The sequence below is a fragment of the Callithrix jacchus genome, chromosome 11 (assembly GCF_049354715.1).
Source record: "Callithrix jacchus isolate 240 chromosome 11, calJac240_pri, whole genome shotgun sequence".
Lineage (NCBI taxonomy): Eukaryota > Metazoa > Chordata > Mammalia > Primates > Cebidae > Callithrix > Callithrix jacchus.
Window position 1 is genome coordinate 108,529,842 of NC_133512.1, and position 27,500 is coordinate 108,557,341.

Genomic DNA, 27,500 nt, shown 5'->3' on the forward strand with positions numbered 1-27,500 from the left:
GTGCGGTGGCTCACGCCTCTAATCCCAGCTCTTTGAGAGGCTGAGGTGGGCAGATCATGGTGTCAGGCGTTCAAGACCAGCCTGGCCAACATGGTGAAACCCTGTTTCTACTAAAAATACAAAAAAGATTAGCTGGGTGTGATAGTATACACCTGTAATCCCAGCTACTCAGGCGGCTGAGGCAGGAGAATCGCTTGAACGTGGGAGACTGAGGTTGCAGTGAACCAAGATCGTGTCATTCATTGCACTCCAGCTTGGGCAACAAGAGTGAAACTCCATCTTAAAAAAAAAAAAAGTCTCATCCTGGGCATTGGAGACTGAGATGACCAAGATGCAGCTCTTCCCCTTGAGAGCACAGTTCAGCAGCGGCCAAACCTGGAAGAAAGAAATCTGATGCAGTCTGGCAAGATTCAAATAGGGGTGCCTTTCACCGCGATGGGAATAAAAAGGCAGAAGCTGTGAAATCTGCCTGAGAGGTGAAGGGGAAGGATTCCCAGAGAAAGTGACGTTCGGACTGGGTGTTGAAATTTGTATGTGCAGATTAGAGTTGATGGGCTTTTCAAGTCAAATAAATAGCACAAATAAAGGCGAGGAACTGTCTGTGTGCTCAGCCTGCCACGTGTGGATGTGTTTCTGCACATGTCTGGGTCTGGTAAGGGTGAGGGGTAGACTCCAGCTCTGTGGAAAGACATGGAAGGCGAGAGTACGCCCCAAGGAAGGATTTTCTATTGGAGTGTAATAGCCCAGGGGAGGCATGTTTTTTCTAACTTGCTCAAAGATATAAAATAGTGGTGGCTTGTGTTCCCGGATTTGGGGACGGGGCCAAAGTGTTTTAGGAAGGTTTCAGGCAGAGCGTACAGGTCCAGTTTAGGCATGACCACTAGTTGAACATTAAACAGTTTCCAAGTAGCGGCTGCATGCCAGGTTCTTGGTGGGGGGACCTGGGGGTGAGAAAGACCACACAGCCCTTGTGCTCAAGGAACTCAAGGTCCCTACAGAGAGGACACTGCTTAATAGAACAAACTCTGTCCTTGATGTTTTCTTCACAAGTAAACCCTGTGGGGAGATTCACAGGGCAGGGCTGATTTATCCAGTGGGTACTGGGGATAACAGCAGTACATGGAATCTCCAAGATTTTCAAGGATCTCAAAATATTTGAGACCTGAGAAAATGTTCTGGGATCCAAAATTTGAACAACAGACCAGGCTTATTGGCATACGGCTGTCATCCCAGTATTTTGGGAGGCCGAGGTGGGAGGATCACTTGAGCCCAGGAGGTCGAGGCTGCAGTGTGCTGAGATGGCACCACTGCACTCCAGCCTGGGTGACAGAGGGAGACCCTGTCCCCAAACAAATAAAAATTTGAACAACAAAAAACTGGGCAAAATGAATAATTGTTTCAAAAGCAAAGTTATATAGTTCATTTGAAATGTTTTTGCAGAAACGATGTCATGTGGGTTGTTGGGTGCGTTTTGATGTGTTTGACACGGTCCCGCCTATGGGACCGGAACCTGGGGCATAGAGATAGGTAAGATGGCCTGTCTGGGGTTGCCGTATGGTGGATTGAACAGCATCTGCAACCTAAGCTGAGATGGTCCTATCAAGTCCTATCAGGGAAGCTTTTCTGGGAAGCAGTGAATGTGGAGGAGGGGGATAATGTGTTGTCCCTCCCTCCCTATTTTATCATTGCTATGTGATGTTATGTGACTGTTTTAGATGATCTGTTTCTAGGACAAACAGTCTCCTATCTACAGATGGAAGAACTTTGTTATTCCAAAGTAGGATAGGCTGGGGCTGTCGGTGGCTCATGCTTATCCCAGAACTTTGGGAAGCTGAGGCGGGCGGATCACTCGAGGTCGGGAGTTTGAGATCAGCCTGGTCAACATGGTGCAAACCTGTTTCTACTAAAAAGAAACACAAAAATACTAGCCAGGTGTGGTGGCTCGTGCCTGTCATCCCAGCTACTTGGGAGGCTGAGGCAGAAGAATCACTTGAGCCTGGGAGGTGGAGGTTGCAGTGAACCATGATTGCGACACTGCACTCTAGCCTGGGAAATAGAGCGAGACTTCATCTCAAAAATAAAACAAAACAAAACAAAATATGGGGGGCTGGACTGGCCGCTGATAACTGTTGACCCCAAAGAAAGGGCTGTGTGTGTGTGGCCACTTTTTACTTTCTGAGTGTCACCAGTATTCGCTGTTTTTAGCGTTTCCTCACTCATACATTTTGCATCAGGTTTACTTTGGAGGACGTACCAGGAAGTTGCCTTCCTCAAAGCTAGACTTTCTCAAGACTTTTTTTGTTTTTAATGGTTGAGATGGGTATTTGATTACACATACTCTCCGAAAAGTTCAGGCTGAAATGTCTGTGGCCAGGCTACGGCGGTGGTTGGAGAGGGGGTGGCCAAGAGAGCGGGATTCCAGGGTTCTCACTGGTTCCAGTTTCACCTGTTATCCCAAATTTCATGTGAAAGAGAAAAGAAGTGGGCAGAGAGTTTCCAGTGTTAAAAGATGGAAAACCTGCAGTCTGTGGGCTGGAATGGCCCCTGCCTTTGGGAAGAATGTTATACTGTAAAGAAGCTTCTCTTATGATTCTGATAAGCCCCTTTGCCCCCTGTCCATCTCGGAAAAAGACCTCTGGCCTTGAACTTGGGTCTTTCATCTCCAATTAACCCAAAATCCATTCAGAGAATTGTGGCCCTAACCGAGCCTGTGCCTGCCAAGCTGCAGCTGCCTCGTAGAGATGGAGTTGATGGCTCTTCTTGCTCCTGGCTCTGTCAGGATTCATTTCTACAAAATAATATCAGGCTCTGGGTGCTTGTGGCACCGAAACATCTAGACATGGACCTGAGTTGCACTTAGTTTGTGGAGGAGTTAACCTCACTCCTTGCCCCTCCGCGATGGGTCTGTAACTTGGCAAGAAGAAGTTTCCTTTTAGGAAAACGTGAGAACTACAGCTGTTAAGATCCTGCCATAGAGTTGATGAAAGCAACAGAGTCAGCAAGGAAGGCCTGGAGTCCACCAGTTGGAATCATTTCTGGACACTTCCCAGGATGATTAATTCAGCTTGTTCAAAATTGCACTGGGAGGAGGTACAACTATGGCCCAGACAATCCGAGGTTAACGAAAGGGGGTTCTTCCTCTTGGCAAAAGCAACCTTCCACCCGGGTCCTGTATCCTATCCCTTCCATCTTCTCTGAAGTATATTTCTTAATTTCCAAACATATGGAGGTTTTCTCATATCTTTTTTTTTTTGTTATTGATTTTTAGCTTAATTGTTAGCTTAATTGTGATCTGTGAATATACTTGGATGCTTTCTATTTTTTGATATTCTTTAAAAGACACCATTGGACCAATTTTTGTGGTTCTTGAATGTGCCATGCAGTTGTGGGCTCAGTGTTCTAGGCAACTCCATTAGATCAAGGGTACTAATGGTGTGGTTCAGAACGTCTACACTTTTTCCTGTCTTTTAAAAATGTGGTCTGATTATTCTGTTGAATACTGAGGTGATTGTGGGTTTCTTTCTTCCCTGTAGTTTTGTCAGCTTTTGCATTAAATATTTGAGGTTGTAATTGAGGTACAAACAAATACAGAATTTTGACACCTTCCGGCAAATTGAACCTTATTTAAAAAATCATTTTGTAATATCCCTCATCTCTTTATTTTGAGATGGAGTCTCACTCTGTCACCAGCTGGAGTGCAGTGGCGCGATCTCGGCTCACTGCAACCTCTGCCTCCCAGGTTCAAGTGATTCTCCCATCTCAGCCTCCCAAATAGCTGGGATTACAGTCACGAGCCACCACACCCGGCTAATTTTTGTATTTTTAGTAGAGACAGAGGTTTCACCATGTTGGTCAGGGTGATCTTGAACTCCTAACCTCAGGTGATTCACCCTGTCTCGCTCTCCCAAAGTGCTGGGATTATAGGTATGATCCACCTGCCCAGAACGTTCTTTATCTCTAGTAATGCTTTTTGCCATGAACTTTACTTTGTCTGATATTGCCAGAGCTACCAGAGGCAAGCTAAATCATTTTGCCATCATATTAACTTCAACTTTTCTAAAACCCCATGCTATGTTTCAGATACGTACCTTCTAAGAAAATACAGTGTTGAAATTTTTTAAAAAATCCAGTCTGACAATTTTTGTCTTCAATTTGGCCACTTAATCTATTTACATTTGATATATTTACTGACGTGATTAGGTTTAAATCTGTCCTTCTACTGACTGGGCGGGTGACTTATACCTGTCATCCCAACTCTTTGGGAGGTCAAGGTGGGAGGATTTCTTGAGCCCAGGAGTGTGAGATCAGCCTGGGGAACATAGCGAGATGCCGTTGCTACAAAAAACAGAAACAACAACAACAAAAAAACTAGCTGAGTGCAGTGATGCAAGCCTGTGGTCCCGGCTACTCAGGAGGCTTAGCTAGGAGTATTGCTTGAGCCCAAGTTGGCAGGCAGCCATGATGGGGTGACAGAATGAGACCCTGTCTCTAAAACTTAAAAACAAACAAACAAATCTATCTGTCATCTTACCAAATGCGCTGTACTCTTCCCGTCCAGCTTACGTTTCTTTTTTTTCACTACTTTTGGTTGGAGCTTTTTTGTTATTCCATTTTGTAGAGATTACAATGTGCATTCCTTTTCTGTTGTTTGTAAAGATTATTTTATTCTGGAACCCAGGAGCATAGATCCAAGTTACCCTGAATATACGTTCTCACAAGTGCATTCTTAACATATCAGAGTCTAATATTAAGTGACTCTCTTACCATCTTCACAGATAATATGAAGTCCTCAGAACATTAACTCTGTTTATCTATTCCTGATTCTCATACCATCATAGTCATATATGTTATTTGCATATGTTTTAACCCAATAAGTCTTTATTATTATTTTCCAAGTGAATATATGTGTGAAATGTATTAAATTTATTTACATATTTATCAGTTTATTGTTCTTGATATATTTCTGCATGTCTGATCTTCCATCTGCAATCATTTTCCTTCTCTTTGAAGAATACCATTTAGGATTCCCTCATTGGAACGATTAACGCGCTGTTTTTGTTTGTCCGGATGTGTTTTTATTCTTCATTCATTCTTGGAAAATACCTTCACTGGGTACAAAATTTAAAGTTGGCAGATATTTTCTTTCAGTGCTTTAAAGGTAACCTTTTATTTCTTTTGACTACCATTGTTTCTGTCTACCTCACGGGGGTTCCCTTGCAGATAACCTGTCTCTTTTATCTCTTCGGTTGTTTTTTTTTTTTTTGAGACGGAGTTTCACTTTTGTTACCCAGGCTGGAGTGCAATGGCACGATCTTGGCTCACCGTTCCTCCGCCTCCTGGGTTCAGGCAATTCTCCTACCTCAGCCTCCTGAGTAGCTGGGATTACAGGCACGCGCCATCATGCCCAGCTAATTTTTTTTTTTTTTTTGTATTTTTAGTAGAGACGGGGTTTCACCATGTTGACCAAGATGGTCTCGATCTCTTGACCTCGTGATCCACCTGCCTCGGGGTACTTTGCCTTTGGTTTTTGGCAGTTTCCTCTGATGTGCCCAGGTATAGATTCCTTTTTTTGGTCCTGTTTGGCTTTGTAGGCAATTGGATATGGAGCTTGATGTTATTCATAAGTTTTGAAAACTTCTCAGCTGTCAAATACTACTTGTGAACCCATTCTCTTCTCTCTTTTTGTGAACTGATTACACATAGGTTTGCTCTTTCTACTATATTCTCTAATTCTCTTACCTTCTTTTTTATTCTTTTTTCTTTTTTGAAACAGAGTTTCACTCTTCTTGCCCAGGCTGGCATGCAGTGGTGCAATCTTGGCTCACTGCAACCCCAACCTCCTGGGTTCAAGTGATTCTTCTCCTGCAGCCTCCCGAGTAGCTGGGATTACAGATGCTTGCCACCACACCCAGCTAATTTTTTGTATTTTTAGTAGAGATGGGGTTCCACTATGTTGGCCAGGCTGGTCTTGAACTCCTGACTTCAGGTGATCTGCCCCTCTCAGCCTCCCAAAGTGCTGAGATTACAGGCATGAGCCACTGTACCCAGCCCCTTCTTTATTCTTTATCTTTTTGTTTTCCTGTGCTTTACTCTGGATATTGTCTTCTGCCCTATCTTTTATTAAATCTCTTGTCATCTGCGTCTAATCCCCTTTTATAACTACCCACTGGGTTCTTACTTTTGATTATCTTAGTTTTAGTTCCAGAATTTCCATTGTGTTCTTTTTTATATTTTTTCTCTGCCAGGCTATTCAGTCCTGTTTTTCATCTTCATCAGTAGAGGGGATAGAATTCCTTTAAAATCTGTGTCTGATAGCCTCCGTCTTTCCAGTTTTCTCCCATGAGTTCATTTCCATTGTCTATTATTTATTTTGTTTTCAATCATGTGGTCATGTTTCTTTGCATACCTGGTTTTTTTTTATTGTGTGCAAAATGGCAATTACACACAATTGTTTATAGAAATAACTTGAGACCTAGGAAAATGCTCTCTTCCTGTAGACGTGATTTTTTATTTTGTTGCTTTAATCAAGTGCTTGGGAGCAACAGAAATCTACTATCATGTCATTCCAGTGTCAGGAATTGAGATGATTTGTGTCAGTTTATTTTGGGTACCTTTCCTTCTATCATGTAGCCCTTTAGAAATTTTATCCCCGAGGAGATAGCCAGAAATAAGCACAAAATGCATATCCAAGGTTCTCCATCTCAATATTACATTGTTTGTAAAAGTGAAAGCTTGGAAGCATCTTATATAAAATAAAGAGTAGCTATTAAAACAGTTTTTGGGGCCGGATATGGTGTCACGCCTGTAATCCCAGCACTTTGGAAGGCCAGGATGGGCTGATCACCTGAGGTCAGGAGTTCGAGACTAGCCTAGCCAAGATGGCAAAACCCCATCTCTACTAAAAATACAAAAGCTAACCAGGACTGGTGGTGTGTGCCTGTAATTCCAGCTACTCAAGAGGCTGAGGCAGGAGAATCACTTGAACCCAAGAGGCAGAGGTTGCAGTGAGCCAAGATCATACCTCTGCTTTCCAGCCTGGGTTACAGAGCGAGACTCCATCTCAGAAAAACAACAGCAACAACAACAACAAAAAATTCTTGGGTAACATTTAATTATTTGGGAGAACATTTGCCATATTATACAAAACAGAAAAATCAGGATATAAATCTACGTATCAAAATAATTCCAGTTTTGTAGAATATGCACGTATACAATGAAAAATGTTTGGAATGAATCCTCTCAAAATGTCAGTAGTGGCCATATCTAGGATGTACAATTTTGGGTGGTTTCAATTTTCTTTTTAATACTTTTTTGTGTTTTCATTTTTAAATAATGAATAATGTATATTGTTCTTATGATCAAGAAATGAAATCAAGTTAATTCTTCTCTTTTTTTTTTTTTTTTTGAGACAGAGTCTTGCTCTGTCACCCAGGCCGGAGTGCAATGATGTGAACTTGGCTCACTGCAACATCTGCCTCCCAGGTTCAAGTGATTCTGATGCCTCAACCTCCTGAGTAGGTGGGTTTACAATCACCCGCCATCATACCCGGCTAATTTTTGTATTTTTGTAGAGACAGGTTTTCACCATGTTGGCCAGGCTGATCTCGTACTCCTGACTTCAGGTGATCCACCTGCCTCAGCCTCCCAAAGTGCTGCGATTACAGGCGTGAGCCACTGTGCTTGGCCTAGGTTAATACATTTTTAACAAGTATTTCACAGGAAAGCAATATAGTGACAATGAAACAGATAGACCACATTTTATGTATCTGTCTCATTACCTGGGAAAAATTTTCAATATCAGGGAATCTTCTTTTCCATTAAAAAAAAAAAGAAGCTAGCCAGGCACAGTGGCTCACCCTTATAATCCTAGCACTTTGGGAGGCCAAGGTGGGTGTATCACTTGAGGTCAGGAATTCAAGACCAGCCTGCCCAATATGGTGAAACCCCATCTCTACTAAAAATACAAAGATTAGCTGTGTGTGGTGGTGTGTGCCTGGAATCCCAGTTACTCAGGAGGCTGAGGCAGAAGAATCACTTGAACCCAGGAGGCAGAGGTTGCAGTGAGCCGAGATTGTGTCACTGCACTCCAGCCTGGGCAATGGAGTGAGACTGTCTCAAAAAAAAGACCAAAAAAAGAAAATGTTACGTTTTAAGTTTCACACGGTACAGATTACTGCCTATCACAGCCTCTGCTCTTGGACTGCTCACGGCCACAATGGAATGTACAGACATATCCAGGAATGGTCAGGACACAAAGAAGACTAGAAAGAAGACATAGGATATAACCCAGAGTTGCAGTTACAATCTCAATTTTGGAAAATGACCTTAGAGACCATCTGGGCCAATCTTTAACCTCGGAAGGATGCCCTCTGTATTAATCTGTTCTCAGGCTGCTAATAAAGACATACTCGAGACTGGGTAATTTGTAAAGGAAACAAGTTTAATGAACTCACAGTTCCACATGGAAAGATCATGGCAGAAGGCAAAGGAGAAGCAAAAGCACATCTTACATGGAGGCAGGCAAGACAGCTTGTGCTGCGGAACTCCCATTTATAAAACCATCAGGTCTCTGAGACTCATATCCTACCAGGAGAACAGCACGGGAAAGACCCACCACCATGATTCAATTACCTCTCACTGGGTCCCTCCCATGACAAGTGGGAATTATGAAAGCTACGATTCAAGATGAGATTGGGTGGGGATACAGCCAAACCATATCACCTTCCTGTAAAGAAGGTAGGATGTTACAGAGTTTTGTACAGCTGCCTTTGACCTGTCCTGCTTCTTAAGGTTGTTTGTTCAACTTCTGCTTAAATGCCTCAGGTGACCAGTTTCTCACTAATTTTTAAGACAGCCCGTTCTTCTGTGGGATAGCTCGGGTAGAAAAGTTTGTGAGTTACTGGCATCAATCAGGTAAGGACATTTTAAGGTGAAGTTAATACACAATTGGAAGGGAGGTCTTTTCTGCTCTCAACTCTATGATTGGCAATTTCTGGTTCCCTACAATTAGTCTTATCATTTGTGCAAAATATTTCTGTTGTTGGCACAACAAGCTGAGCCTGTGGTTAGATTCATCTTTTGTTTAATAAACAGAGATGTGTGTTCTTAAAGAGTAACTTTAAGCTAAGGTTTTTTGGAAATAAGCTGCAGGTTTGTGACAAACATTCTGCCAATTTTTCTTTTCCAGTTTTGTTCACATAAAACTGAAAGGAACCAGATAGTCAAGTTTGGCCTCGTCTTCCCAACATCCAAAGACCTCTCTCCCACTGTGTTTCTTGGCCTCTTCTAAAACTTTCCTTCATTGTCTTTCCTTCTATTTTTTTCTTTTTCCTTTTTTTTTAGACAGAGTCTCACTGTATCTGCCAGGCTGGAGTGTAGTGGTGCAATCACAGCTCACTGAAGCCTCCACCTCCTGGGGCTCAAACCATCCTCCTGCCTCAGCCTCTTGAGTAGCTGGGACTACAGACATGCACCACCACACCCAGCTAATTTTTTTATTTTTAGTAGAGACAGTGTCTTGCTCTGTTGCCCAGGCTAGTCTCAAACTCCTGGGCTCAAGCAATCCTCCTGTCTTGGCCTCTGGAAATGCTGGGGTTACAGGTGTGAGTCACCGTGCCTGACCTCTTTTTTCTTTTCTTTGAAAATGCTTTGTCCATATGTTTCATTTTGTTTATTTATTTATTTAGAGACAGGGTCTTTCTCTGTTGCCCAGGTTGGAGTACAGTGGCTATTCGCAGGTGCAATCACTGTTTATTATGGCCTCAAACTCCTGGGCTTAAGTGATCCTCTCACCTCAGCCTCCTGAGTAGCTGGGGCTACAGGTATGCACCACCATGCCTAGCGTGACCTTGGAGAAGTCATGTAAACTTGGCGTTGATGCGACATTCTAGGAGGGGAACACAAGGGGGAAAATCTGGGGGAATTATGCCTTCCATCCTTTGTGAGATGACTTTTCTCTGGGGCCCACAGGACTCTGCAGATGGGATACATGCTGCCCAGAAGGGGATTGCTATGTATAGTTCCTAACACACGGGCGTGTTAAGTACTGTGAGAAACAACTGAAAAGCTATAGTGATAGCATGAAAAGACCCTGAAATGCAGAGTCCTGGATTCTGCTTCTGGCTCTGCCACCAATTAGCTGCGGGACCTTGAGCAAATTGCATCTGCTCCCTGGAGTTCTGTTTTCTCATCTCTAAAGTGAGGAGGCTGAATGAGATGATCCCTAAGTTTCTTCCAATGGTAGATTTCTATGACTCTGTAGTCAATGCAGGATATTAAGTGAAGAAAGAAGAGAAACAAACTACTACATTTAAATTCTTTTCTTCTTTTTTAAAAAGTGGAGGTGGAAATCACGGTATGAAACATACTTGTGTAATTGAGTGTAAATATAATTATAGAAAATGCAAATAACTGGGGAGGTAATCTCAAGTGAAAAATTTAGGCTAGGGCTGGATATGGTGGCTCATGCCTGTAATCCCCACACTTCAGGAGGCCTAGGTGGGAAGAGTGCTTGAACCCAGGAGTTTGAGACCAGCCTGGGCAACATAGTGAGACTCCATCTCTCTCTCTCTCTCTTCTTTCTCACTCTCTAAACCTTAGGCTATAGGTAAGAAATCCACCCATGATAAACTTCAGGGCGTTCTGTTATCTCTCTCTCTCTCTCTTTTTTTTTTTTTTTTTTTTCTGAGAAAAGGTCTCACTCTGTCACCCAAGCTGGAGAGCACTGGTGTAATCTTCATTCACTGCAGCCTCGACCTCCCCAGCTCAAATGTTCCTCCCACCTCAGCCTCCTGAGTAGCTGGAACTATGGTGCACGCCATGAGCCCAGCTAAGTTTGTTTCTTGTAGAGACAGAGTCTTGCTGTGTTGCCGATGGTGGTTTCAGACCCCTGGTCTTAAGCAATCCTCCCACCTTGGCCTCCCACAGTGTTGGGATTACAGGCATGAGCCATCGAGCCCAGCCTGTTCTATTCTTTCTATGATAAGACTTCATTTTACTAAATCTCATTTCCATTTCCTCAGTGACTGGCAGGTGAAGACAGGAGTGAAAGGAATGTGAATAAGCTTTGTTCTGAAGAGAAGAAGAGAAAGAGACACAGCCAAGGTAAGCTGAGGTGGAGAAGAGGAAAGCTGGAGGGCTCCGTGGTGGAGGAGGATCTTCTAAGGAATGAGGTGGTCGTGTGCTGAGGGGAGTCGGGAGTAGAGGGTGGAAGAAAACGGAGCTGTCTGAGAGCCACTGGGAGGGCTCTGTGTCCTAGGATGCGATCTAGAGGACAGAAAGGGTAGAACAGCAGGGAGGGCCCCACTGACATTGGATGGCACCAGTGAGCACTGAGACACCTTTTTGGAAAAGGTCATGGCCAGGAGGAAATGTGCATGGGTCGGATGATCCTGGTTCCAGCATCATAGATTTGATCTCAGTGTGCTGATTCATGACCTCTTGGACCTTACTATCAATGAATTGCATTCAATTGCACATGTGTGTGTGTGTGCGTGCGCGCATACAATAGAGGAAGTTGAATGTCATGCCCGCTTTTCTAAGCAACCTCAAATCATTCTTTTCTGTCTCAAGCACTTTGTCTGAGTGCATATTTTAATGGATGGTGGGTGGTGGAGTCAGTGCCTGGCCAAAGATGAAGGAGTATTCAGTTTGGCTAGGCTCGGTGGCTCATACCTGTAATCCCAGCAGCCTGGGAGGCTGAGGCAGGTAAATTGCTTGAGGTCAGGAGTTCAAGACCAGCCTGGCCAACATGGTGAAACCCTGTCTCTACCAAAAATATAAAAAATTAGCTGGATGTGGTGGCGCACACCTGTAGTCCCAGTTACTCCAGAGGCTGAGGCAGGAGAATCACTTGATTGAACCCAGGAGGTAGAGGTTGCAGTCAGCTGAGATCACGCCACTGCACTACAGCCTGGGTGACAGAGCGAGACTCTGTCTCAAAAAAAAAGTATTCAACTTGAGTGGGTGATAAAATCAATTATTTGAATGAAGGCGATCTGGTGAGAATTCAGTTCCGAAAAATTAGATGCTGTTTTTAGAAAAGTCATATTGTCACTTTTCCAGCTAGATTATTATTTTTGGATTAAATTTCTTGCAAATATTTTAGCTGGCTCTCCATTTATCCTTTGTCATCCTCTTGTAAATTGATCTTGTACAGCTGAACACGTAATCATGCACAATGGCTTCCTAATCCTGGTTACAAGGATGCGAACACAGGAAGCCCTGTGTCTAAAGGAATGCCCACTTTAAAGGAATGTAAGTGGAACGCTCATCTCTTCACCCTCAAAAGCCATTTTGTAGAAAGTCCTCAGGGCATGAAAGTGCCTTGCCAGGGACCTTTGAGGCCAAGTGTAAAGCATTTGGAACTGGCAGTGTGCCCCAGCCTTGTCTAAAGAATGGTAACAGTGGCATGAAACACCAAATGTCCAAAGCAGTGTTCATTTGGATAATATAGAGGATCACTTCTGCCCTAAGAAAGTTGTTTCTCTCAAAACCTAATGCTGAATTGAAATATTATTTTCCTTCAAAGTATTGATTGAGTTGACTTTGAGAGTATATACAAATATTCTCTTTAAGGATTCGTAGGAGGACGACTTTCAATGACACAATTAGAGAAATATGACTGTATTATGTGGCTTTGGGCAAGTCACTTATCCTCACTGTGCCTTACTTTTCTGCAAGAGTGTATTGAACGAAATCATCTGTATCCCACCTGTCAATGGACACCCTTTCGGGGGGGCCAGAGCTATGTTTGTTTCTTCTTTCCTCCTTTCCTTCTTCCTTTACTCTTGAGGTTTACATAAGGAGCTTAGAAAGTTTACTCTGGGCCGAGCGCGGTGGTTCACTCTTGTAATCCCAGCCTTTTGGGAGGCTGAGGCAGGCGGATCACCTGAGGTCGGGGGTTCAAGACCAGCCTGGGCAACATAGTGAAACCCCGTCTCTACTAAAAGTACAAAATTACCCAGGCATGGTGGTGTAGGCCTGTGATTGCAGCTACTCGGGAGGCTGAGGCAGGAGAATTGCTTGAACCCAGGAGGTGGCAGTGAGCTGAGATTGTGCCATTACACTCCAGCCTGGGTGACAAGAACGAGACTCTATCTCAGAAAAATAAAAAGAAAGTTGCCTCTGGTTTTGGACAAATCGGACTATGTTTGCTAATGCTTGGCCTGTTTCAATTTTCCATGAATCAGCAATGCGATGCAATGTTGCACAGAGAAAAATTGAGCTCAGACAGGAAACTTAATAAAATGTCAAAGATGTCATGGTTCAAAGAGATTGTCTCAAGTGTACATCATGAGTCAGAAAAAGTAGGCGTGCCCAGGAAAAAAGTTACTTTTTTGAGACAAGGTCTCACTCTGTCACCTTGGCTGAAGTGCAGTGGTACAATCATGGCTCACTGCAGCCTTGCACTCCCGAGCTCAAGTGATTCTCCCGCCTCAGCCTCCTGAGAGCTGGGGCTTCAGGTGTGCACCATTATGTCCAGCTAATTTTTAAATTTTTTTGTAGAGAGGGGCTCTTACTCTGCTGCCCAGGCTGGTCTCAAACTCCTGGGCTCAAGCAATCCTCCTGCTTTAGCCTCCTAGAGTGATGGAATTACAGACATGAGCCATGTACCTGGCCCCATTGTTTAAATTTTAAATTTCAAAAAATTTTTTAATTGAGACAGGGTTTTGCTGTGTTGCCCAGACTGGTCTCGATCTCCTGGCCTCAAGCAGTACTCCCACCTCAGTCTCCCATAGTGCTGGGGTTATAGGGTGAGCCATCATACCCAGCCGTGGTTCCCATTTTCTAGATGTATTTCCCAACTAGAACTCACAGAATTTGGGGAGGGGAAGTTATCAACTGTCTCTTCTTTTGAAAAAGATAAATAAAACCCTCTCCTGATGCTTCATTTTGTCTTCAGCTGCTGCCCTGCTCCCTCCTGTCTCTTCACAGTTGGTGTTTTTGAAAGAAAGTTGTTTGAAAGAAAGTTGACCCAATCAACTTTGGGTCAGGTTGATTTCTGTGCCCATCTTTTTATTTATTTATTTTTGACAGTCTAACTCTGTTGCCCAGGCTGGAGTACAGTGGCGTGATCTTGGCTCACTGAAGCCTCTGCCTCTTGGGTTCAAGCAATTCTACTGCCTCAGCCTTCTGAGTAGCTGGGATTACAGGAGTGCACCACCACACCTGGCCAATTTTTGTATTTTTAGTAGAGGTGGGGTTTCACTATGTTGGCCAGACTGGTTTTGAACTTCTGACCTCAAGTGGTCCTCTCGCTCTGGCCTCCCAAGATGCTGGGATTACAGGTGTGAGCCACCATGCCTGGCCAATTTCTGTGCCCATCTTTTCTTCACCCGCCACTGACTTTGACTCCCCAGTTCCTACTTTGAATCCTGCCCATTTCACTCCATTGAAGTGGATCCATGGGGTCCCCAGTAACCTCCAGATCCTTCTCAGCTCTCCCCTTCATGAACACTCCTTGATTCTTGAGACATTTTCTTCTTTTGAGTTCTCATTCTTCTGATCATCCTCCTCCCTCTGTTTCTTGTTTGTCTCCTGTTGGAAATAGATGGTTGGTGCCGCAAAGAAAAATTAGCACTGGGACAAAGGATCTTTCAGCAAACGAATTTTTACTTCCTGAACTGCAGGAAGGGTACCCTTGCTAGCCATCATGCCACAAGAGTACAACAAACAAAGAAATACACAAATTTATCCCTTACGCATTTGGAGTGGTCCCTACTGCTGTGTCTGGTCTTCATTGACTGGAGCCAGACCTCACAATCTAAACTAAAACCCGATTGGCTAATAACTTAAAACTTTTCTAAACAGGTAAAAGCAGTGGAGAGCTGGGACATGCCTGTGAGCACGTCCAGCACACATATCTTGGTTAAAGTACAATAACATAGAATCTACTATGCGCCTGTAAACATGGCATGTCTAACAACTACGCAGGATAGGGTTTGACAAAGAGTTATTAGCATACTTATAATTTATTCTTTAGCAAGAAAATAAACTTTAAAAAGGGACTTTGCTATTGCCCACATCTCCTCTGAGCAGCCTTGAAATCCTGGAATTTCTCTGTATTCAGGCTTGGACCTCCATTGCCTCTCCCTAGCTATGGGCTGAAGTGTGCCACCCTGTTCCATTCATATGTCGAAGTTCGAACCCTGAGGAACTGAGAATGTGGCCATCTTTGGAAACAGGGTCTTGGTGGAGGTAATTAGTTAAAATGAGACTATACCAGAGTTGGGTGGGCCTCTGATCCAATATGACTGGTGTCCTTATAAAAAGGGATTTGGACACAGATACACTCATGTGAAGGTGAAGGCGTAGTTTGGAGTGATGCTTCTGCAAGCCAAGGAATGCCAAAGATTGCCAGCAACCAGCAACAGCCAGGCAAGAGACATGGAAGGTTCTTCCTCACACCCCTCAGAGGGAACCAACCCTGCCTGCCATCTTGATTTCAGACTTCCAACTTTCAGGGCTGAGCAATACATTTCTGTCAGGTAAGCCACCTGGTTTATGGCACTCTGCTACCACAGTCCTAGAAAACTCATACACCCATTCTGCTCCTCAGGCTAGTGGTTGTTCAGTGTTTTGGTCTCAGGTCCTCTTTACACTGTTTTTTTTTTTTTTTTTTTTTTTTTGGAGATAGGGTTTCACAATGTTGGCCAGGCTGGTCTCGAACCTCTGACCTCGTGATCCACCTGCCTCAGCCTCCCAAAGTACTGGGATTACAGGCGTGAGCCACTGCACCTGGCCTGACACTGTTAAAAATTATTGGAGCGGGGCACGGTGGCTCAAGCCTGTAATCCCAGCACTTTGGGAGGCTGAGGCAGGTGGATTACGAGGTCAAGAGATCGAGACCATCCTGGTCAACATGGTGAAACCCTGTCTCTACTAAAAATACAAAAAATTAGCTGGGCATGGTGGCCTGTGCCTGGAATCCCAGCTACTTAGGAGGCTGAGGCAGGAGAATTGCCTGAACCCAGGAGGCGGAGGTTGCGGTGAGCCGAGATCTAGCCATTGCACTCCAGCCTGGGTAACAAGAGCAAAACTTCGTCTCAAAAAAAAAAAAAAAAAAAAATTATTGGAGTCCAGTCTCAGTGGCTCATGCCTGTAATCCCAGTACTTTGGAAGGCCAAGGTGGGAGAATTGCTTGAGGCCAGGAGTTTGAGACAAGCCTTGGCAACATTGTGAGATCCCAATTCTACAAAAAAAAAAAAAAAAAAAAAAAAGAGAGAGAGAGAGAGAGGGAAAATTTCTTAAAAACAATTGCTGAGAAGATTAAGAACAAGGCAAGGACATTCTCCCTCGCCACTCCATTTCACATAATACTGGAGTCCTAACTAATGCCATAAGAAAAAGGAATGAAAACCATGCTGATTAGGAAGGAAGATATAAAATTTTATTCACAGATGACTTCATTGCCTATATAGAAAATCTGAAGGAGACTGGGCGCAGTGGCTGATGCCTGTAATCACAGCACTTTGGGAGGCTGAGGTGAGTGGATTACAAGGTCAAGAGTTCAAGACCAGCCTAGCCAAGATGGTGAAACCTCGTCTCTACTAAAGATACAAAAAAAAATTGCTGGGCGTAGTGGCCGGTGCTTATAATTCCAGCTACTCAGGAGGCTGAGGCAGAAAATCGCTTGAACCCAGGAGGCGGAGGCTGCAGTGAGCCAAGATCGCACCACTGCACTCCAGCCTGGGGACAAAAGAGAGACTTGTCTCAAAAAACCAACAAACAAAAAGAAATAAAGAAAATTTGAAAGAATCAACAACAAAAAAGGCTTCTTGGAACTAGTTTAGATTTTGTATCACATATCCCTTTTTCTCCATACCTGTCGATAGGACCAGCAGAAGCTGGCAAGACCAGCAATATACCTTCACTGTGCTACCTCAGGGAACATTGACTCTCCAGCCTTGTGCCGTCAGTTAGTCTGCAAGGATCTCTATCATCTCTCTCTCATCTGGTTCATAAAATATCAGTGTTCTATTACGCTGATGACAATATACTGATTGGACCTAGTGAGCAAGAATAACGACTGTCATAGACTTATCAATAAGACATTTGGATTCAGAGGAATAAATTAGACAAAAATTTATGGGCCTTCTCAGTGAAATTTTTTTATTGTTATTTTTATTTTTTCTTTTTGAGACAAAGCCTGGCTTTTTTGAGACAAAGTCCAGTCACGCCACACTGGAGTGCAGTGACGTGATCTCAGCTCATCGCAGTCTTGACCTCCTGGGATCAAGTGATCCTCTTACCTCAGCTTCCAAGTACCTGGAACCACAGGCATGCACCACCACGCCCAGACTTTCATAGAGATGAGGTCTCACTATGTTGCCCAGGCTGGTCTGAAACTCTCTTTCCCCAGCCATCCCTGACATTGCCCAATGCGCTCATGAACAAAGTGGCCATGGTGGTAGGGATGGAGGTGCTCATGGGCTCAGCAACATGGACTTCCACTCGCCAAGGCCAACCTGGCTACGGCCCCTGCTGGGTGCCCAATCTGCCAGCAGCAGAGACCAACACTGAGCCCTCAAGATGGCACTATTCCCTGGGGCGATTGGTCAGCTATGGTACTGGGGGTCCATGGACTGGTACCAATCCATGGCCTGTTAGGAACTGGGCCACGTAGCAGAGGTGAGTGAGCATTACCACGTGAGCCTCCACCTCCTGTTAGATCAGCAGTGGCATTAGATCCTCATAGGAGCGTGAACCCCATTGTTAACTGTGTATGAGAGGAATCTAGGTTGCGTGTTGCTTACGAATCTGATGCCCGGTGATCTGAGATGGAACAGTTTCATCCCAAAACAATCCCCCACCAGCTATCTGTGGAAAAATTGTCTTCCACAGAATAGGTCCCTGGCACTGAAAAGGTTGGGGACTGCTGCCTTACTGCATCTCTTAGTGTGACCCTGCTCTTTAATTAAGGTCAATGGGAAACTGCAACAACACCGGCCAGGCAGGGCTACAAATGGCCCACACTCTTCAGGAATGAAAGTTCGGGTCACTCCACCCGGTAAAGAACCGTGACCAGGCCCGGCCACAGTGGCTCACACCTGTAATCCCAGTACTTTGGGAGGTCAAGGCAGGTGGATCACGAGGTCAGGAGTTTGAGACCAGCCTGACCAACATGGTGAAACCCCGTCTCTACTAAAAACACCAAAAAAATTAGCCAGGCATGGTGGCAGGTGCTTGTAATCCCAGCTACTCAGGGGGAGGTTGCAGTGAGCTGAGATCACGCCACTGCACTTTAGCCTGGGCAACAGGCTAAAAAAAAAAAAAAGAACCATGACCAGCTGAGGTGCTTGTTGAAGGTAAAGGGAATATTGAATGGATATTCTGTAGTACAGGTAGCCATAAAAACTGTATACAACCACATCGCCAGTTCCAGAAACAAAGACTATCATCGTCAATCAGAATCTTTTCCCTTTTTATTATATATTTTTTTATTTTAGAGACAGGGCTTCACCATGTTGGCCAGAACTAGTCTGGAACTCTTGACCTCAGGTGATCCACCTCGGCCTCCCAAAGTGCTGGGATTGCAGCTGTGAGCCACCGCGCCTGGCCTTTTCCCTTATTTTTTATGAACACATTTGTGCATATGTATACACATATTAAGCAAATATTTGTTTTCTTTTCTCTCTTTCCCCCTTATCGTGAAACATAAGGTGTATTGATTTCATATCAGTATTTAAGTATTGTTAATTTTACATCATAGCAATGAAATTATGGGGTACAGGAGAAGAATAAACACCACTCAAGGAGTTTACCGCCTCTTCTGGGGAAGAGATTAGTGCAGTTTCAGTCATATTATGGGTGGAATTATAACCCTATCATTGCCTTTATTTGGAAATTAAATGTTTTTAAGACTTGTGTAGGGCCAGGTGCGCCTGTAATCCCAGCACTTTGGGATTGGGTAGATCACGAGGTTAGGAGATCAAGACCATCCTAACACAGTGAAACCCCGTCTCTACTAAAAATACAAAAAAATTAGCCAGGTGTGATAATGCATTTCTGTAATCCCAGCTACTCAGAGGCCAAGGCAGGAGAATCACTTGAACCCTGGAGGCGGAGGTTGCAGTGAGCTGAGATCTCGCCACTGCACCCCAGCCTGGGTGACAGACTGAGACTCCATCTCAAAAAAAAAAAAAAAAAAAGAGTTGCGTATAGGTGCCAAGTTGACAAGGGCTGGACTTGGGATGGTTATTTTTATGGTCAGCTTGAGTGAGCTAAGTGATGCCCACATAGCCGGTAAAACATTGTTTCTGGGTGTGCCAGTGAGGCTATTTCTCGAATAGATTAGCATTTGAACTGGTAGACTGAGTAACGAAAATATTCCATCTATGTGTCTGTCCTTCCACCAATACCACAATCTGTTTTTTTAAATATTATTATTTTTAATTTAAAAGAAAAAAGATAAAATTTATGACACCTCTTGCTTAAAACCCAAAAGGTCAGAAGGATCGTGAGGCCCCGCTTTCACGGTTTGTATTCGTACTGAAAATCAAGATCAGGCAAGCTTTTGCCCTTCTGCTCCACAGGAGGTTTCTGTCCTCCCTGAGCTCGCCTTAGTTTTTTTTTTAGACAGTCTCACTTTGTCACCCTGGCTGAGTGCAGTGGCATGATCGTGGGCCACTTCAGCCTCGACCTCCCCAGGCTCAGGTACTCCTCCCAGGTTGGCCTCCCAAGTAGCTGGAATCACAGGCACACACCACAAACCTGGCTAATATCTTTATTATTATTATTCGTAGAACTCAAACTCTTGGGCTTAAGTAATCCACCTGTTTTGGCCTCCCAAAATGCTGGGATTACAGGTGCCACACATTGCACCTGGCCCAATACTACAGTATTGATTACTGGTGCTTACAGTAAGCCTTGAAGTTGGTAGAGTGTTTCTCCCACTTTATTCTATTCACCAGATCTCTGCTGATACCACCTGGGCTAGAGGAGCAGTGATGCCTCGTTACTGCTCCGCATGTAATGTTCACCACCAGTGATGGGGAGGGGAGCTTATATCAATGGGTGGGGTAACAGTTCTGATTAGGTTTCTTCTGACACCCCCAACAGGGGTGAACAAGGGAGCCTTGTTACCACAGAGTGGGGCTGAGATTCAGCTCCCCACTCAGCCTGAAAGGCCAGGCTCCCCACTTGGGCTTTGCTGGCAATGGGGTGGCGTTTAGCTGGATTCAAGTGGTGATTCTCTGAAAGTTTTCTTTCTTGGTAGGCTGCGCCTTTCCTGGTCTTTTTGCTAGAGTGAGCGGGCTTTCTTTGGAACTTTTCTCTGCACACGTTACTGGCTTCCGCCTCACTGAGTCTGGAATATACAGGTTGATTATCTATCCCTTATCTGAAATGCTCAGACCAGAAGTGTTTTAGATTTTTTCAGATTTGGAATATTTGCATATATATGTAATGAGATGTGAGATGTCGTGGGGATGGGACCCAAGTCTAAACACAGAAGTCATGTATGTCCTTTTTTTTTTTTTGAGACAGAGTCTTGCTTTGTCGCCTAGGCTGGAGTGCAGTGGCGTGATCTCGGTTCACTGCAAACTTCTCCTCCCGGTTCAAGTGATTCATCTGCCTCAGCCTCCTGCATAGCTGGGATTACAGGCACTCACCACCATGCTCTGCTAAATCTTTTTCTATTTTTAATAGAGACGGTGTTTCACCATGTTGGCCAGGCTTGTCTTGAACTCCTGACCTCAGGTAATCTGCCCGCCTCGGCTCAATCTGTAGGAAGCAACAAGAAAACCCAGAGAACTCAACCTCGTGTTGTTCCTTGCATCTTGAACAACATTTTATCTTCTGTCCATCTTTCATAGTCTGCTTATGTTTGCTGTGCATATACTTTACAGGGTTTTTATTTTTACTGACTTGGAAAAAAAAGTATTTCTACTCCATTTTTCCAGATGCAGAAGCCAAAGTAATTTTTTTTTTTTTTGAGACATAGAGTCTCGCTCTGTCCCCAGACTACAGTGAAATGGTGTAATCTCAGCTCACTGTAACCTCTGCTTCCTGGCTTTAAGTGATTCTCCTATCTCAGCTCCCCGAGTAGCTGGGACTACAGGTGCGCGCCACCATGCCTGGCTAATTTTTATATTTTTAGTAGTGTTGGGGTTTCACCATGTTGGCCAGGATGGTCTCATGATCTGCCCAACTCGGCCTCCCAATGTGCTGGGATTACAGGTGTAAACCACTCCACACCTGGCGCAAAGTAATGTATTTAAAAATGTGAACCAGGTGATGCCATTCCCTTGCTTAAAATTTTCCAAGGGATTCCCAATGCTATTATAATAAAAGCCAAATTTCTAATTGGCCCAGCAGACTTCACATGTCTTGCAGACTTCATGTGCTGTGGCCTCAGCCTCCTAGTCTGATATCCCAAGCACATACTTCTTTTTTGTTTTTTTTGAGATGGAGTCTCACTGTGTGAGACTCCCAGGCTGGAGTACTGTGGTGTGATCTCGGCTCACAGCAACTTCCACCTCCTGGGTTCAAGCGATTCTCATGCCTCAGCTTCCTGAGTAGCTGGGACTACAGGGTGTGTACCACCACGCCTGGCTAATTTTATATTATTAATAGAGAAGGGGATGGGGGTTTTACCATGTTCACCACGCTGGTCTCGAACTCCTGCCTCAAAGTCATCCTCATGCCTTGGGTTCCTAAATTGCTGGTATTACAGGCGTCAGCCACCACATCCCACTATATGTCTACTTTCTAAGTAAGCCTCTTCTATTTTTCAGATAAAGTCACTGAGGCCCTGGGGTTAAATAGCTTTCCCGAGGTCGTGCATGGTAAATGGCAGAGCTGGGATCCTGACTCTGGCTGTCCCGCCGGGAGCCTCTGCTCTTAACCATTAGGATGTACTCTTTTTCCCTTATGTCCCTGGGTGGTTTCTGGGCATCCAGACGTTTAAAAACTACTGCCCCACCCACTGGCTGGGAGACACCGCAAATGACCACCTTGGGGAAGAGCAGGATAAGGGTGGGCGGGGGAAGTGGAGAGGGGAGGGAGGCCTGAATTGAGGCCAGGGCTCCTAGTGCCTCCAGAGCTCAAATGAAGGGAGAGGTAGAGTGAACACTGATAATGCCTTTTTGCAGTTTTCGGTTCTTATCTTCCTGCTTTCCTTTGCAAATCTTGAGTTCAGCCTTTGGAACGCCATCCAGGAGAGTCTGGATTCTCGGGCAGATCTGCCCTGGCTGGATGGGTGGGGCAGCTCTGCCTCTCAAACCCAAGCAGCTCCCTTCCTCTGGGGCTTCAGTTCAGAACACCTGCTCCCTCAGAGGCCTGGGGCTCCAGTGCCCAGGTTCACAATTGCTGCATCTCCTTAGCTGATTTTCCCAAACCGCCTACACCCAGCTGCTTCCCAAGCTAAAGTTTGATTTCTCACTCTGTGTTCTCTAAACAATGGTTCTAATATGATCATGTACAAGTATCAGCTGAGGAGCTTATTAAAAATGCAGATCTTGGCCAGGCAAGGTTCACACCTCTAATCCCAGCACTTCGGGTGTCGGAGGTGGGAGGATTACTGAGGCCAGGAGTTGGAGACCAGTCTGGGCAACATAGTGATCCCTGTCTTTATGTTGTAATATTTTATAAAAATAAAAATAAAAAAATTAGTCAAGCATAGTGATGCACACCTGTAGTCCTAGTCCTAGCCACTCAAGAGGCTGAGGTGGGAGGATAGCTTGAGCCCAGGAGGTTTAGGCTGCAGTGAGCGGTGTTTATGTCACTGTACTCCAGCCTGGACAACAGAGCAAGACCCTGTCTCTTAAAAAAAATGCAAATCTCAGACAATCTAGGAAATTGGAATCCTGATGGGATATTTGATATTAAGGCAAATTTAAGAATTATTGAATTTTAGGAGTGACTGGTATTTTATGTGTGTGTGTGTGTGTGTATTAAAGAATCCTTATCTTTTAGAGATACATGCTGAAATATTTTTGAAAGAAATAATATGTGTGGGATTTGCTTCCAAATAATCAGAGGTGGGTAGGGGAAGTGGGTGGGGTGTGGATGAGAGAACACTCACTAACTGCTGTGGCCGAGTGAGGAGGACATGGGGGACAAAAGTATTTTCTGTACTTTTGCAGGTGTTTTAATGCTTCCATACTAAAAAGTTAAAAAAACAAAAAGCACACCCCTCACTCATTCCGGGGTACCTTCTAAGGCCCCCCTGGGAGGGGTGCAGGGGAGAATCCCTGCAGGGGATCTGTGCCATCGCTCTGGAGAAGCAAAGCTCATTCAAAAAGATGCAAGTGGCTGTTGCAGCCGCCCCACCCCTGGGCAAGAGAGACAATCTAATTGGCTTGTTCTGCCCTGCCCACCCTCTGTCAAATAGTAGGAAAAGACAAGACCCCCTCCAAAGGAAAAGGACACATATCACATTTGCTTCTCTCTCTTTTTACCTGGGCCACAGCTGAAGCTGAATTTTAGCCATTGGGCATTTCATAAGGAGTCTTCTGTTTTTCTTTGAAAGTAGAATGTTTTAGTCAATAGTTGTTGATAGGATGGTGTGATTTTTCTGTTTTCCAAAACTATTTTTATTTTTTCATTTTGTATTGTTTTTATTTTTGAGATGGAGCCTGGCTCTGTCGCCCGGGCTGGAGTGCAGTGATCTAGGCTCACTGCAACCTCCGCCTCCTGGGTTCAAGCGATTCGTCTGCCTCAGCCTCCTGAGTAGCTGGGATTACAGGCGCACGCCACCGCTCTCTGCTCATTTCTTTTTGTATCTTTAGTAGAGACAGGATTTCACCATGTTGGCCAGGTTAGTCTCAAACAACCGACCTCAAATGATCCACCCGCCTCAGCCTCCTAAAGTGCTGGAATTACCCGCGTGAGCCACCGAGGCCTCAGCCCCCAAAACTATTTTTAAACGTTATTTTGTTTTTACAAGTTAAAGGGATGTTTTGGTTTGCTGGGGTCCTAAAGCCTCCAAGAATCTTGTCCTCAACCCTCAGCTTCCTGAGGGGCAAGTTACTTTCATTAGAAAACAAATGAATACTTCCTGCTGAGGACTTAAGGTCATGGCAGAGGGCACAGGGGGGCGGGGGCTGAGCGGGCTGGCCGGTGGGGCAGGTTTGTCCTCACCCACAACAGGTCCGTGTTGATACAACAGAGCCGCCTCCTGGCTCTTTGGGAGCCTGGGAGGAGAAGGAGCCGGGAGGGGCGCTGCGGGGAGGCCACCTGTGGATTCACCGGCTGCAGCTCCGCCCAGGACTGCTGGCAAGCCCGTAGGGCCGCCAGGCTTGTGGCTCCCTGCTCCGTACATCAGGTCGGGGAAACCACTGTCTACCCGAGACCCCCACCCAGGACTGGCCTGGAGGAAGCTGGGGTAAGAAGGGTATTGATGCTGTGCTTTTGATCTGCATGAAGCGAATGCCTGGGGTCTCTGGTCTATGTTCTCTTGGCTGTAGTTACTAGACAGAGCAGTAGGAAAGCTTTGAATTCATCTCGAAGTCAAAAGGTACAAATACGGGGCCAAACCATGCACTTCTTGAGGGATGTTGTTTATCCTCTGGTCCACACATGGGATAATGCTTCTGGAGCACCCAGTTTGTGGTCCTGTTGACCTAGACCGGTATGGGAGTGGAAGCAGGGCATGCTTCTAGCCTCATGGACTTCACTGGTTTGTGTGTGGAGAATCCAGGGAGTTAAACAAGCGATTGCAAATGACTGCTCTTCTGGGAGCATGTAGGAGGGGGCTGAGCTCCTTGGGGATGCTGGGGGTGCCAGGGAAGGCTTGTGGAGGAAGAAGATCCTTACATGGAGACTGGAGGAGTGACAGGGTCATGCGGGGCGTGGGATGGACAGTGGAGAGGATGAGGTTGAGGTTCCAAACCCAGGGAAAGCCTGGGCAAAGGTCCTGAAGGGAGTGGGAGCTGGGGAGGAACGCGGGGTCCCTGGAGAGGCCAAAGCTGGAGGAGAACACAGAGGAGGCCAGGTCCTGCAGCCTTTGGCTGACCAGCTTGACGACGTTAGAGTTGGTTCTGTGGGGAACCGGGACAATGGATCGGCTCAGGAGATACTCTGTACGTGATCAAATTAAATCTACTCTGGAGGTGTGGAAGTTCTTCCAGAAGGTTGACTTGGGGGGAAACAGTGTGGTTTGGCAGCAGGAAGCCATCAGGATCTTTGGGAATAGCTTCTGTACCCTCCTTCTGCCCTTGGCTCTCATATGGCATTCAACTGAGCCATTGGGAAGAGCTTCACTTCCTTCCAACCCCTGGGAGGTGCCCTTCCCTGCCGCCTGTCACCCAAGTGACACTAGAGACAGTCCGACGGGCAGCATGACTTTGATGGTCTATTAAGGAACGGAGAAATGTTCAGGAGTGAGAAACTGTTACACCCCAGGGTGTGGAATGCATTGATTGCTGTCGGGAGGCCTCTGACGCACCGGGGCTGGGTTTCCTGGCTGTGTACGCTGTGTACAGGCTGGTGGCACTGGCTTGGAGATCATCTCCCAGTTTCCCAGTTAAACTCTGGGTGTGCCATCTGTTAGAGCATGCTGGATGTTTTAATCTATTTCAGTCTATATGTTTGAGATTCCCCTTTCAGGAGCATAAGTCTTAGTTGTTTTTTTTTTTTTTTTTTTTTTAATCAGCAGTGTCAATATGCACTTAAGACTGTATGTGGAACTATATCTTGCAGGTCAGTTTTGGCTAACCTAACTCACAGCATTCCCCTCCCCACCCACCCGTGGGTGTCCTTCTTCCATATATAAGACATACAGATTTATTCCTGCTGACTGCGCAGGGCTCTATTTAATAATTCTGCTATTGATGGATATCTAGGTTACATCTAGTTATTATAATTATTACATACAATGTTATGAGAAACATCCTCGTTCATCTGTCTCTCCCTGCATATCCAGGTCTATCTGGATAAATAGCAGTGGAAATCTTGATTTGTGGGTATGAGGCATATAAGATTTGATAGACTGATAAATTGTTCTCTGAAAAAGCTACAGTGAATTTACACTTTAACATTGGATAGACCCAATGGGCATATGGATTAACCAAGCCTTGTTCTGATGACAAAAACTATTTTTCCTGACTAGGCAAATTGAGGACAAAGTATTCCAGAATCCAGAATCCAGAGTTGGTTGGATACCCAGGATTGAGTTCCAGAGTGACATTCTAGTGTATGAAAGGGCCTGTTTTCTCATACTTTCTACAACTCGAGTCTTTAGTCATATTTCAAAATATTTTGCCAGCCGCGTGCAGTGGCTCAGCCTGTAATCCCAGCATTTTGGGAGACCAGGGTAGGAGGACGACTTGAGTCCAGGAGTTCAATACCAGTCTGGGCAACACAGCAAGATTCCATCTCAACAAAAACCATTAAAACATTAGCCAGATGTGGTCGTGCACACCCTTAGTCCCAGTTACATAGAAGGCTGAGGTAGGAGGATCTCTTGAGCCCAGGAGGTTGAGGCTATAGTGAGTTGTGTTTGTGCCACTGCACTCCAGCCTGGGTGACAGAGCAAGACTCTGTTTCGAAAATAAAGTATAATATTTTGCCAGTCTGATGGAGGGCATAAAGTGCTATCTTGTTTTTGTTTATATTTTTAGAATCAGGATAGCCAGGCATGGTGGTATGTACCTATAGTCCCAGCTACTCAGGAGGCTGAGATGGGTGGGAGGTTGAGGCTGCAGTGAGCCAAAATTGCACCACTGCACTTCAGCCCTGGGCAACAGAGTGAGACCCTGTCTCAAAAAAAAAAAAAAAAAACCAAGTTTCCTCAAATCATGAGTGATTGCTAATGCATTTATTTTTCCAGTTAGATTTTAATTTATCTTAAATTAAACATTTCATCCAGGCTGGGTGTGGTGGCTCATGCCTGTAATCTCAGCACCTTGGGAGGCTGAGGTGAGAGGATCACCTGAGGTCAAGAGTTCTAAACCAGCCTGACCAACATGGAGAAACCCTGTCTCTACTAAAAATGCAAAATTAGCTGGTGTGGTGGTGCATGCCTGTAATCCCAGCTACTCAGGAGGCTGAGGCAGGAGAATCTGGGAGGCAGAGTTTACAGTGAGCGGAGATCACGCCATTGCATTCCAGCCTGGGCAACAAGAGCGAAATTCCGTCTAAAAAAAAATTTGTCCTAAGGTTTTCACACATTTATTACCTTAAATGTTAATATCTTTTTCTCCTATAGACCGAGGCTGGGCCAAGATGTCATCTGTGTTTCGAAGCGAGGAGATGTGTTTGTCACAACTGTTTCTCCAGGTGGAAGCTGCATATTGCTGTGTGGCTGAGCTCGGAGAGCTGGGATTGGTTCAGTTCAAAGATGTAGGTACTGAGTTCTTTGGAGATAAGAGGAAGGCAGGGGCGGGAGTAGATAACTCATACACAACACTTCTTTGTGGTGAACAGTAGCCATTTTGTAGGGAGAGGAGCCGTGAGCTGAAATTGATGAAATTCTGTAGTTCTAGTGCTTCTTGCTGGGATTTGTCACGACCAGGCAAGTCATTAAAAAATGTGTTACTCCTCCCTCCGTGCCTGTC

At 45.0% G+C, this 27,500-nt stretch overlaps 1 protein-coding gene across 5 annotated transcripts in view; it reads left to right on the top strand.

Annotated features, from left to right (window-relative positions):
* Positions 1-27,500, top strand: part of ATP6V0A4 (ATPase H+ transporting V0 subunit a4) — a 95,710-nt gene that overhangs the window by 1,279 nt on the left and 66,931 nt on the right. For 4 of the 5 annotated variants that reach the window (XM_035254642.3, XM_035254641.3, XM_035254644.3 and 1 more), the window contains exons 2-3: positions 11,022-11,103; positions 27,152-27,285. In XM_035254642.3, coding sequence (XP_035110533.2) covers positions 27,169-27,285 — 117 coding nt within the window. In that variant the 5' untranslated portion in view covers positions 11,022-11,103; positions 27,152-27,168. Of the gene's footprint in view, positions 1-11,021; positions 11,104-24,209; positions 24,329-27,151; positions 27,286-27,500 lie in introns of those variants that run through there. The other variant, XM_035254643.3, reaches the window with a different exon arrangement.